Source organism: Amia ocellicauda, chromosome 22, assembly GCF_036373705.1.
Source record: "Amia ocellicauda isolate fAmiCal2 chromosome 22, fAmiCal2.hap1, whole genome shotgun sequence".
Classification (NCBI taxonomy): domain Eukaryota; kingdom Metazoa; phylum Chordata; class Actinopteri; order Amiiformes; family Amiidae; genus Amia; species Amia ocellicauda.
The window spans coordinates 7,311,542-7,325,073 of record NC_089871.1 but is presented as its reverse complement, the minus strand read 5'-3'; the positions used below and the strand labels follow the sequence as shown (position 1 = coordinate 7,325,073).

The 13,532-nt window shown below is 39.3% G+C and overlaps 1 protein-coding gene across 2 annotated transcripts in view; it reads left to right on the top strand.

The window, feature by feature from the left end:
• Positions 1-3,703: 3,703 nt before the first annotated feature.
• Positions 3,704-13,532, top strand: part of LOC136717705 (clathrin heavy chain 1) — a 33,850-nt gene continuing 24,021 nt past the window's right edge. For both annotated transcript variants that reach the window (XM_066695165.1, XM_066695164.1), the window contains exon 1: positions 3,704-4,216. In XM_066695165.1, coding sequence (XP_066551262.1) covers positions 4,175-4,216 — 42 coding nt within the window. In that variant the 5' untranslated portion in view covers positions 3,704-4,174. The remainder of the gene's footprint in view (positions 4,217-13,532) is intronic.

Sequence of the window (13,532 nt, the reverse complement as noted above, 5' to 3'; positions counted from 1 at the left end):
ATTGGAATTTAAACAAGCTCAGGGGAGAAATAAAATATTTGCAGTCCAATAATCATGTCCATACAGTGCTAAACATTTTTACTACGAGGTTCTTTTGTGCATCTGATTACATTTTTCTTCAGCGGTACTTTGATCAGACTTCATTCATAAAAGTCATGTGTGCTTAAAAGGGTCATGGGTTTTAGGCCCCTCCTTTGTCTACACCAGTCCGTCCTGCTTATATATAGTATAAGTAAATACATGTTTAAGAAACAGGACTTTGCTTTACATGCACTGCAAGTTTCATTGAAAAGATTCTGCTCCCATAGGACTTATCTCTAATGTGTTATTCTTTAAACCAGAATGCCAGCAGAGATCGGGCCTCTGTTTGAAACCACTTTATTACAGGATTAGATAAACAGCAGAGGTCAAGGCGAGTTCGGTTTTCACGCTAACCACATCATCGGTGGAGAAGATGAAATCCAATTAGAAAGGAAAAACGAGGTAAGCTGCAGCAGAAGTACCAACTGAGAGATCATGCAAGGTCTACACAAGAGCAGAGCTGTCTTCTCTGCTGTCCGATGAATCTGCAGGTGCCCGCATCAGATTTATTGTGCTTGTGTCCTTGTCTCAAGTGACTAGCAGTTTACAAATAAAGTTGCGTCCTATACACAGTGGAGGGGCCACTTTAAAAACTAACAAATCTGTGTAAAAAATGACATTGTGCAGGTTAAAATTACGGATGAAAGCTTGAATCTAAAATGATAACTGGCACATGTATTATGGGTACCCTGGCATGTAAAGCACAGGGTTTAAATACAGCTGAACAAACATACAGTCGGAGGATGAATGGCAAGGACAAGAAAGGCTATGGATGGGGACAAAGGATCGCAGGTGGGAGAGAAGAGCAATGAGCCCTGAGTGAGCCATATTACTTTATTCACTGCTCAGATCCCAGTCTTATCAATACCTGCATCTGAAAACATGCATTTTTAAACTGCTCTCGAACACGAAAAGGTGGATTGTGTGCACATGATATCAGAGGAAATGAGTATCACCGCTGCCTGTGTAGCTTCCTTTGGGCTTGTATTTATTATTTTGAATTATTTTGTCTTCTATTGCATCATATTCAGATACACAGCCTGAATATTCACTTCAGAAAACACAAATTACTGTGAAAGGACTGATAAGTTTTTGATAGCAGTGTGGGCTCAGCTTTACTCAGATAACAGTATTAGTGTGAGCTCTAAAGCTTTTGAAGCATTGCTTTATTGAAATAACAAGACAATCCCATTCATTTGGACTCATGCGTGAAGAATAATTACCATGGCCTGTCCTCGCTGGCCAGCGTCTTTAACAATTCACCAGTATAATAAGCTGCTTTTAAACACCTCTTTAAAAGCCCCACGTTGAGGTGATTTTTGTCTTTGCGGTTCCCTTTCTGTCGAGAACACATTTTACTCCGAGGCACGCTTGACCTTCTCATGATATTTAAATAGCCACATTAATGTAGCCACCTAGGGAGTGTGTATATATGAATATATAGTTCTTGCTAGTTTGTGCTTTTTGATCATATATGAATATTTTATGAAATATGAACTTTTCATCCCTCTCAATTTGTTTGGACAGTGATAGTTTAACCCGGATGGTTTTGGACGTAACTATAATTTAAGGTATAAGAAGATACTTAGTCTGCAAGTGACAGAACCTTTTTCATAATATATTATTGAATATGTAAGTAGGGTTAGTGAGAATCTCCTTAATCCATTGTTATTATTATTGTTGTTGTTATTATTACTATTATTAATCAATTATTGATCATATCTGTTTAAAAATAAAACGAGAGTGATTTTTGGAATGGAATAATAATAATAATTATTATTATAACCCTACAAAAACAGACTAAAAATGGGAATCACATTCTAAAATTTGCTACTCAGTAATGAATGAATTGTATTAATTATTAACATATGCAAATATCAGGGACACAGATGGAAATTGGGTTTCAAGGCAGTCAAGACAGAAAACAGGAGACACTTCTTCACAAAGAGAGGTGTCACAATCTGAACAAACTCCCCAGCAATGTGGTAGAAGAGACAATTTGGGAACATTCAAAAATAGACTGGATAGGATCCTTGGATCACTTAGTTATTAATGGATACCAAATGAGCACGATGGGTTGAATGGCCTTCTTATGTTCTTATGTTCTATCCATGTTTGATGTTTTTCCAATGGTTTGGTAAAAATATGCAAAATATTTCTTGCTACATGTGTGCAACTCACTTAACACCACTGACCTGTCATTTTTAATATTCTGTGGAAGAGGGCAAATTAATTTGTGTTTCACTGCAGATGCAGCAGATGATAGTTGTTCATTGTCATGACGTGCACGTTTATTGTATTACTTTCACATGTGCAACACAGGGATTTAATCTGCACTGTTTGACTAATGTTCCGGTTTGTGACACACTGACCTTGGGGTAGGTCTATGGATTGCAGTGGCAGACAGCTACTGTTTCAGGACAGTATAAGGAAAACGATATGGAGGTTATAAATACCATTTCACCGATGCATTATTGCTGAACTGGTTCGGCAAATCAGACAGGTAATGACAGGTAAAAATGCCACCATGATCCCTCAGTGGCAGCTCAATTTCTACACAAATCACTGTACTTTACAAACACGATACATATGGAGTGCTAAACCAGGGATCCCCAAACCCTGTCCTCCTGGTTTTTGTTCCAACTGAGATCGTAATTGCTTAATTGAATCCTTAATTGAACTAAGAATGCAATATAAGACTCAATTCTATAATTAAGTAAGCTTGGTTGGAAAAAAAAACAGCAGGGCAGGGGGCCCTTCAGGACTGGTTTGGGAATCCCTGTGCTAAACGAGAATGCCAAGCTAAGCAACAAACGTCAGTCAATCAGTAAACTGGTCCTCATGGCAGGACAATGTACATGTATCAATTGGGGGGGCAATTCAAGTGCTCAGGGCCACAGAGGATGTTTGTATTAGTTTGAACTCAGGCCTTAATTACTGCTAATTAAAGTCATTATTTGGATAAGAAGGCAAATCACCTATTTGTTCCAGGTCTTAATTGGTTGTCGATTGAAATCAAATTGCCTGATCTGAATAGGAGGCCTATTGTCAAACCAGTATTGTGCCACGTTTTTATTCAAATAAAACAAAAAAGGAGAACAAATGACCATCAACTGTAGCACAAGGGAACCAGTAACTCCCTGTCCACCGATGCAATTGCTGTGTCTTAAGAGATTACACCTAATACCAGTAAAATATATATTTATTTAACTCATTTAATATATTTTATTTAAGTGCACTGAAGACATACACTGACCCTTTAGGATGTCTAGGAAGTCAGCATTTCTTTACATGGTGTGCTACACAGACGTTTTGAGTGTGTAGTATTTAAATCTGTTTCATTGCAGATTGGGTGTAAAACTATACCAGTCCTTCCAGTTTGTGTGTGTGGTTTTGCTTGGCTGTAAATTACTACCAAAGGGCAGAACAACCTTTTAAAGCGACACCACGCCTGCACACACAGCCGCGCAGCCGCACTAACCAGGAAGTGACGTTCATTCACGAGGACGAATGATGTGGCAAAAATCAAAGGGCGAATCGCAAAGAAATAGTGCGCCGGGCCGCCGCGAAAAACACGCACTTCCCCACCCAAACCCACCCGAGAAGAGAAAAACATCACAAATCGCCTCTTCCCAGTGCGAGCCGAAGCGCCCGCCGTTGAATTGGACGCTTTTTCGCAATCACTTTACGTGGCAGATCCTCGTCTCCAGTGGCGTATCCCTCCGCCACGCCGAGGTTCAGACCCGTTTCCGGATTGTTTCTCTCCTGAGCTGTTTCCGCCGCCATTGCGGGTTTCCAGAGTTCAGTGCCGCGGCCGCCGCTTGCTCTCCATTCAGGGAAACGGAAAATTCAAATAAGCACCAGTTCCCAGCGACCGGGCGGACAGACCAGCACCCCCGCCACCGCGACACCCCGTCTCGACACCGCCGCCGCAGCCCGATTCCTCTCTCGGCCCCCTGTTGCTCTGGACCCTCTCGCCCAGCCGCTCCGTGGCTGTCCTGCTCGGACCCGAGAGAAGACGCCGTAGTGCGAGAGAGAGAGAGAGAGGAGGAGAGCCGGGAGGAGTGAAGACGAGCCCGAGAGAGCGACCGCCATGGCTCAGATACTGCCCATCCGCTTCCAGGAGCACCTGCAGGTATGCCGGAGCGCCGGGGGAGTGAGAGAGGGGTTGCCGGAGCGCTGCCGGGAAAGCCCCCGGTCGCTGAGGGAGAAGTTGGGGCAGTGAAAGGAGAATGACCTCCCCCTGTGACTCTAATTCCGTGTCTGAACCGAAGCGGGAGGCGGCTGATTTAATCTCTCGACACTAAAACAGGCGCCGAGTTTATTTATTTCTCTGCTTCTCTGTCGGCGGCGGTTGATGGTTAAAACACGTAAATGTAAGAGGAACCGGCCCAGATGTCAGGGCGCCTGTAGTTGATTGACACCGCGGATCGGCAGCCCCGCTGGACCGGTGCAGGCCGGGTTGAGTCTATTTTAAGCGTTTATTTCCCTCCTCGGCGTTTTAAAACCCGACTCGTACACTTCTGTTTGGGCACATTCGGTGTCATTCAGCCGTGCCGACCGGTGGTGTTTGACCTGTATCGGGAAGTGCTTACTGGGAGTCAGTGGGATTGGAGTTCCCTGCCCCCTATAGACATCATCCCAGTCCTAATCTGAGCAGGTGTTGTGAAAGACGCTGCTCTTGACGACACCTCCGTCCAATTAAGTTCTGCCTCCCGGTTTTTCAGGCACGTTACTTTCTCTGGAGGAAATCGCAGACTTGCATGCTTTTTGAAATGTTGTGCACTGGCTGATATTTTGCATTCACTGTTTATATACCCACACACACATACAGAATCACACATTGAATGATGGCAGCTGCCTATCATCCTGCTTATTTATTTCAAGTGGAAGTAGTTACGTGTCTTTAATAAGTAATGTCTATCAAACATCTGCAATACTGTGTCTACCTAAGTATTGCAGGTCTCATTCCTAATTTTATTTCAGTTGGATGAATAAATATTGGTGTTACACTAGTGTGTTGGTCTCTTGAATGTATTTGTCTTGCAACTAGACTGGGCTTTAAACTCATGTAGTGGCTGACTGAAAGGTAGCCATTGAACCTCACCTATTGAAAATGAAGGCTGGAATTTGAACTGCCACACCTAATGCTAGAAACTGATAGCAAGTCCCTTACTACTAATAGTGGAGGAAGTGGAAACTGACAGCTTTTTTATTTTATAACTTCAAAGATCTTACACTGTGTGAGTTACTTTAGATGACTGTGCTTTCATTTTGAGGCCAGGGATCAAGTTGTATTAATCAGGTGACTTTTCTGCCTAGGAAACGGAAAAGTTTAAACTAGTAGGTGATTGTAAAAGTGCTTTTAGGAAGTCCACAGAGTGGTCTTTGAACACTTGGCCTTCCTGACAGCGGGCTGCTCTTGGCATAATGCAACTCATTCATGTTCCTTATCAATTTGCATTTATAGTAGCGGTGTATTGGAACATTTGGACTACTGTTTACAGGAACTCTTATATTGGTTTTAGTTTGGTTGATTCATACAGGCCTGTCCAACGTTAGTGAGTTAAAAAATGTTAAGATTGCATGGACTGATGCTTGAACCAGTCATACCAGTATATATTTTTCTATTTGAAAGTAACTGTATTGAATCTAAAATTTGTGATTGCCGTTGTGGAATATTTTTAGGTGATACATTTTTGGCTGATTTCACAGAAAAGTTCCAATACCGTTAACAAATCCCATTTTCCTTTTTCCCTGAAGTGAGGTGTCACACTGGGTCGCCTGCAAAGTCTGTTTTGTATCTGTCATGTAGGCTCTGTTTTTGTGCCAACTGCATTACAAAGTATGATGCTAACCTGAATAAGTACTGGAGGGTGCTCCTGTCACAAGTCTGCATATTCAATCTGAAGATTTGCCAGATATATGCAGAACCACAACCTGCTAGGAAATGAGATCAAGCAGGGTCTTATACTAACTGTCTTTAGAGGTAAATCTTGAAAGGATTTTAAATTCAGCCAGATGGTGAACCTTCAAGTTAGGTTTTGACCTTTTAATATTAATAATAATAATTATAGTTTATTTTATGAATAAGTGCAATTTGAGGTTTCCAGGCAGTGCACGTTGGGTGGCTGACAGGTTCCTCTTAACTAGCAGCTCAACCTTGTACACTCAAAGCATGGAATGTCCTGGAGCTTCTATAAAGTACACTGTTTGTTTTCAAATTCATAATGAATGTTGTATAGATGTGCCAGTTACGGGAAGTCATTTTAAATTAAACGTTTACAATTTTAAATTAATGGAATCCTTGCATTCGCATAGGTCTTTCCTTTTAGTTGCTTCCCTAACATAGTGCCAAGTTTCATCATAACTCATATCTGAAGGACCTGGACCTGTTTATTATGGTTATTTATACTATACATCAATTGTGAAAAAAAAAGCAGAGTAGAGACTTTCACTTCTCTCTCCACCAGCTGTTTGGTTTGAGTTGTAGTTTCTATGCATGAGTAGGGGAACTTTAGATTGTCAAGACTACTACACTGATATTTGAGCACTGATTGGGTTGGGAAAATGCAGTTTTGAGGTATGAACTTAAATGGTTAATTGACCAGAAACTGATCTGCTCATGTGTTAGTGTGCCGAATGCACATAAAATGGGAAGCTTGGTTTTCATGTGTTTCATATCAACCGTCCAGATTGTCTTCATAATGTTAATCTTGTGGCGCTTTCTTCCTCCTATGGTGTAATATTAGATCACCTTATCCAGTTTCTGAATTTGGCCTGTCCGGGATATTCTAGATGCTCTTGCATGTATTGTAATTTCAGTCACCTCTGGGACCTTTTATGTGTTTGTGTCCGTGTCCTCGGAATGTTCGGCTTTATCGATATTGATATACTTCATTGAATATAAGATGGACTACTCTTGGTTAACCTATATTTTCTATTTATAGCTGCTGATATCAGAATACAGTTGCAACATGTTGATGCTAATTTTGTGGAAGCGAATGGATATATATGGGCTTTGAGTTACTATACATTAACCTAAGCACATACTATTTCAACACAAGTATTCACATGCTTTTAATAGTTCCCTATATAGGGTACCTATCTGATGGCTTGTTTATTCCCTTCACAGTAGGCAATATGTTCACTGTGATGAATGTGAGAGATAGCTAGTTTAATCCCATTTCAGCTGTGCACAAGCAGACCCCAAGGAAAAGTAGCATTCTCATAGAAAGTTCCTCCATTTTAAGAATTGAACCATATTAAAGTACAGATTCATTGATCACCACTTGAAACCAGAAATCTACACTCAGGAGGTACAGAGCAATAACATGTCAGGACTCTAACATAAATTTTTTTAACCATTTTATTGATGCAGTGGTTTTGAGGGATCTCCTTAGGTTTTACAAATCTGCTTTATTTTTCCCCAGTATTTTTTTAGGACAGCTTTAAATTCAGTAATTTGTTCCTGGTTTGGCATTTACACGTTACAGTATTTGTGTAGGAGTGTTGATAATGTGCGAAGGGGAAATAGCAGGTCCTTTGTCTTTAGCACTGTGTGTGCTTGTAAAGAAATCATGGTAGGTTCCAAATGTCAGAGCAGGAAAAAGGAGAAATTTTGCAAGTGGGGAGTGTGTTCACTTTCCTAGTTTTAGTGTGATTTGCATCAGCTGAAATTGTCAAGTACAACAATTTTTTTTTTTTTCCTCCACCAAAAATCTACATCAGTAAGAATCAAGATTTACTGGTCAGATTAATTGCAAATGTATTAATCTTCATTACAGATTCATTTTCTTTTTTTTTTTTTTTTAATTTTTTCTATACATTTGGTTGATTATAGTAAAACCTTTAAGAAGACAATGAGAGTTGATCTTGATTTCTTTGCATCTAAAATTGAATATCAGGCTTCCATTTATAAGAAGGCAAATGTTTTTTCTGTGGGGAATGTCCTTCCTCTATCAAGGTCATTTGACTGAATTGGTGCCCAAGGGGAAACGCTAGAGATATCACTTTGCAGTTAATTGTTGGTGGGTTTTATCACTAGGTAAAAGTGGTCTGTCCCATGATGATAAAATGTGTAAGTTTATTTTACAAAAAATGGTTTCCTGTTTATTAAATCTATTGTGTATTTTGTTCATGGTCAAATTGTGATTTAAATACTGAGTTTTTTCCCCCTCTGTTACATGTATTCATAAAAAGACCGGCACTGTACCGTAATGAACATGTTTTTGGGTACAATACCCGATTATTTATTTATATATATGTGTGTGTATGTATGTATGTGTGTGTATATATATATATATATATATATATATATATATATATATATATATATATATATATATATATATATATATATATAATATTAGTATGTGTATATATATAATATTAGTATGTGTATATATATAATATTAGTATGTGTATATATGTGTGTGTGTTTGTACTGTACTGTTAAAACTGCTGTGGTTCTCATTGCTATGCGCCCAGTACTGCCTGGCCATCTTCTCTGATACTGGCTTCCTTGGCCTTGATCATATCTGACACTGCAGGGAGGGCGGGTCTCTGTTCTAGCTGCTGCTGCCCCCCAGGGATAAGGACATGGGGAAGTGTGGAGTGTAGCTCTCCCTGCCACCACGGCCTGCTCTGCATGTGGCTGGTGTTTGGGTTTAGGCTCAAGCTGGCACAGATGGTGGTGTAACCGAGGAATCGAGGCATCAAGTCCTTTTTATTTTGACACATGGCAGCAGGATCAAACCTTATTCCAGTACTCTGATTTTTCTATATCTTCATTGATGAATGTATATCTTTTTTTACTTTCTATTTTAACCAAATATTTTTTCCTACCTCATTTGCTTCAACCAGAACATTGTGTAGTTTTTTTTTTTATGAAATATCATAGTAAAATGTAACCTTGATATACCAGTACTGATTACATCTATCCATTTATTTTTTCTCCCAGACAAAGTTCGAAGCCATCTGTGTAAATGTAGCTGGATTTACAGCATGCAGTGTAATTTAAATCTCAAAGCACATTGTTAATTAATAGTTGTATGCCCTTGATTATCCTTTATTAAAAACTAGATAAAATAGATAATGATTTGCTTCATCGGCTTTTGTTTTTGCATTCCCAGTGTGAAGTTTAGTTACAACTCGCTATGGATCTGAAAATGCTAGAGAACGGGTACTTGTGAGATCCGTGTGCTGCAGCTCTTGGTGAATTCCAGAAGGGAAAGGGTTAAGAGTTAATACCTCACCTGGGAGAAGCATTAGCTGCTCGAGCTATGATCTCTCGTCTGGTAACCTATTGATCTCTCCTATCATGTGTTCTTTCAATAGGTCTCGCAGCCTCTTCCCCCACCATTAAATGAATGCCAATCTCCTTTATATATAAAAAAAAATAGACTGTGCTTACAAAGAAAAATAAAAACTACAAAATGATCTTGTCACCCTCCCCCACCCATTGAGAATCTTCAGAGGGTGACTTCCTGTATTGCTTTCATACTGCCTTGTCACATGATTGAAACGAGCCTGCGTGAAGGTGTTGTTTTAACCAGAGGAACAATGGCCGGCTTCCTGTTATGGACTGATGCACTGGAGTGCTGCCGGCTCAGCATTTTGACATCCTTCCCTGTACGTTGAACTCTCAAGTGTGGAGTCAAGCTTTTTTGCTGACAGAGGTAGCTTTTCCAAGAGTGACCAAAAAAAGGGTTAAGTCACGGAGTCTCTGGTGTTTGAAAAAGCATCAGATTGTTTTGCTTCATGTAAGCTTTGTTTAATCTTTATTCCTGATATGATCCACATTAAATGAGGATGTTTTATAACCTTTAATATAATCTAATTTAATTGTGTGAGGACGATTAAAATTTGATACAAGTAGATAATGTTTTCTGGGAATAGAAAAAAATAGTTTATAGGTCACCAAAGATTCATGCAGCAGCAACCCTATGAACACTATATACAGCATGCTGCTGACATGAGCAACTTTTAAATTGAGTGGCCATCTATTTGATATTTAATGGGATTTGGGAGTGCCCATTGTCCTGTATGTTTCATACTGCAGTTTTACAAAATATAAAATGTCTCCTTATAACATATTATCAGTAACATTTCTCAATGACACACTTTAGTATGGCAAGGTCAAGCTTTTGTATTTAAGTATAAGGCTAATGTTACCTTAACCAATGGACTTCAGGATTACTGATCTCTTCAACTGTAGTATCTGTGGCTCCTAACCATGATCTCTGCTTCTGGTTTCTCAGTTGTTGTTGTTTTTTTTTTAATCTCCTAGTCAGACAACACTGCACATTACACACACAATTGGAAGCACTCCTAAACATTCATTTATTTTATTAATTTAACAAATATATATTTTAGGGAACGTGATGAAAATCTTATGCATAAGCAATTTATTGGTCTAATTTCCGGCAATCCATTGCAATTACAGGCTGTTTATGATTGCTTAAACGTTAACTGGAGGTGTTATAAACTTTATTTGGGAATGTGTTTCAGAATAATCATTCTGACTTGTTTTGTTAAAAATACTTGTATTTGACAGTTATACATGATTGAAATGCATACAGTTTGTATTCTGAAAGCTTACATTTTAAGTAGCACCTTTTTGTTAAGTTTTTCAATTTCTTAAATGTCTGCTGTTTAGATAACACTTTTAGAATTTAATTTAGTAAAACTCAGTAATGTTGTAATTTCAACCATGGTTAGGAGTTAATGTGAGCTCCATGTTGCAAGTCTGCTGCTCTTGTGACATTCTCACCCCGACTCATGCATCATATGCAATGTCATAGCTTATTTGTAAGAACCAGGCCCATGAACACAGTACATCATACACGGGCTGATAAATGCCAGTGCAGAGAGAGTGATAGATCAAGATGGGTTTCTTACAGGGCCAAAACTATACTTCAGTGGTTGAAGCCGCTGACTTTAGGTGTTGAATATCCATTAAATATTCAGAGTTTCCCGCAGCTATATTCAGGCCAGGCGGCCCACCTTACCAAAAATCTGTGCCGCCTGACCAAACAAATACCTGAATGCTGGAAGAAAAAAAAGCATCCTTGCTCTTAGGTGATCGTCTAGGTCTTTTTCATCTCTTTGGATACTTCTATAGCTTATTTTTTCCATCTGTTCATGCAGTGTGACTGGGCCCATTGGCGTTTTAGCATTTTCACTTTCAATGATGTCCCATACTTTTGTTTGTTCTTGGATCCATTTATTTATCACTCTTATTTCAAGCACAGCCCTGTATCTTTCCATGCTTTTTTTATGGTGTTTGCAGTTTCTGTATCATTTTTGCATTAAGTGGTTAGGTTTTGGAGCCATTAGTGAGCCCTGGTAGTATGCATTGATCAAACACTTTTCTCTTAAGGGATATGGGTAGATTCTTAAAATAGTGCTGCTTCTTCCACCTTCTGTGCACTGTTTTAACTATTCTCTTGATTTCTTCCATAAGATCTCCATCTGTGCTGATTTGACTATGTTTGAGTATGTTTTGCTGTAGTTCAGTATGTATAGCTTTCACAAAGCTATTGAACATGACTGTTTTCTCAAGTTAATATTGAGTTCAGTTTTTTTTTCTTGCTTTCTTACGCTTATCCCTACGAATGCATGATTTTTTGTCATCACAAGCAGCTAATTTGCATCGCAGGACTTAACTAGAATGATCTCCAGCTGAACCCCTAGCGCTGTGTTAATTGTTTATTGAAGCATGCACTGTAGTATTCTAAATGTGGCCACTGAACTCATAGTGAATCATTCTTGGCTCGGGGCAATCGCTATAATATTGTTCCAGCTTAATCAGTGAATATTACCTTTGCATGCTACTGGATTCCCTCAAGCAAATGTCATGGAGGGACGGGATTCCCTGCAGCCAATCAGAGAGGCTATCACTGCAGTGATGTCATTTGTGAGGTCATCAGCACCTTTGGCAGATGGTGTTCTATGCTAGAAAATATGGATTATTTATGGTAAATCTGACTGCTGCTGTTGCCTGGATACTATTGTGTAATCTATGGTGTTTTGCTGTAAAATGAATAGCTCTACTGTTAAAGTCTTTACATTATTACATTACAATTTATTTTTTTAATGGGTTTCTCTTTTTTGAACTCATTGACATAACATTAAGCTTGCCTGCGAAGAGGCTTGTGGATGTAAGTTACAACCAATGGAAAAAAAACATTTTATTGGTTGAGAATTTTGAATTGTATTAATTGTGTAGGAAGATGCATAATAGAGGTTAGGGATGTGTACATTTGTGCACTAGCATTGGTTCCAGTCTGTATGGAAGCTGTATTGGCTCAATTGTCCTTTTTTCTGTATAGATACATTTTATGAATTTAAAAACGCATTCCAAGGCAGAACGTATTGTGAAAACTGAACTTGAATACATTTCCACCCCCCTTGACCCACGCAGTTACTGTAACAAGCTGTAGATACGCCCCAACAGTACTGTAACTGTAATACAGTGCATGTTGATACAAATGTTATTAGAAAGAGAGAGAATCTGGGTTGGGTTAGGGTGAGGATGTGTGGTCTGTTGATTGGTGTGACGTGTCTGTTAGGCTTTGCCTGGAACTGGGTTTGCACTAGCTGATTAGAGCCCTGCCTTTTCTTTTGGCTGTAATAAAGGGTAGAGTTGGCTGTTCAGAGAAACAGGTATGCAGTCTGACCGCGAGGCTGTCCAAACTGGGCCCTGGCATTCAGAGTTCAATTTGCATGGCTCAATTAAGGTTGTTGACTGCAGAACATCAAAATGTTTTATACACATTGAATTGAATTCACGATTTGCAACCTCTGCATTTAGTTTTTGCTCACCCTCTTAAATCCGTCTGACCTGATGGACCTTCGTATTCCCGTTGAGATTCTTCCTCCTTCCTGTGGTATTTGCACACAAAATGATCTGGAAATGCTAAACTGCCTTTTAAACCCTTAATTTCATTGTTAAAGAGATCACACACACACACACACACACACACACACACACACACAGCAGCTGTCTGTTTGTTATCATCTGAATGCAGTTGTGCGTAGCAGATTTTTACTTTTTGTGCTACGAGTGAGATTATGTAATCTCTCTCCCTGTGCTACAGTCATCACTTATTCTTGTCAAGTACAGTTGGTAGATTTTGGTGTAGAACATCAAAACTGCTGCTTCAGTGTGCGTCTCGTTTCAAATGTAGATCCCTGCTCCTTTTTATCCACATTGTCTGATATAATTGAGACCGTTTTTGGCTGCTTTTTATTTTCAATGGCAGCTGCTGCGAGGATACATTATTCAGCCCTGTCAGCTGACATCTCGGCAGGTAGTTATAGTTTTAATGAATAGTGCGGAGCGCATAAACCCAGGTGACTTAACACCTAAGCCAAGGTCAGCTATCCTGTCCAAATTTTACTTTTATATGCAAGAATGACCCATTGTTATTTTACATTAATCGTGA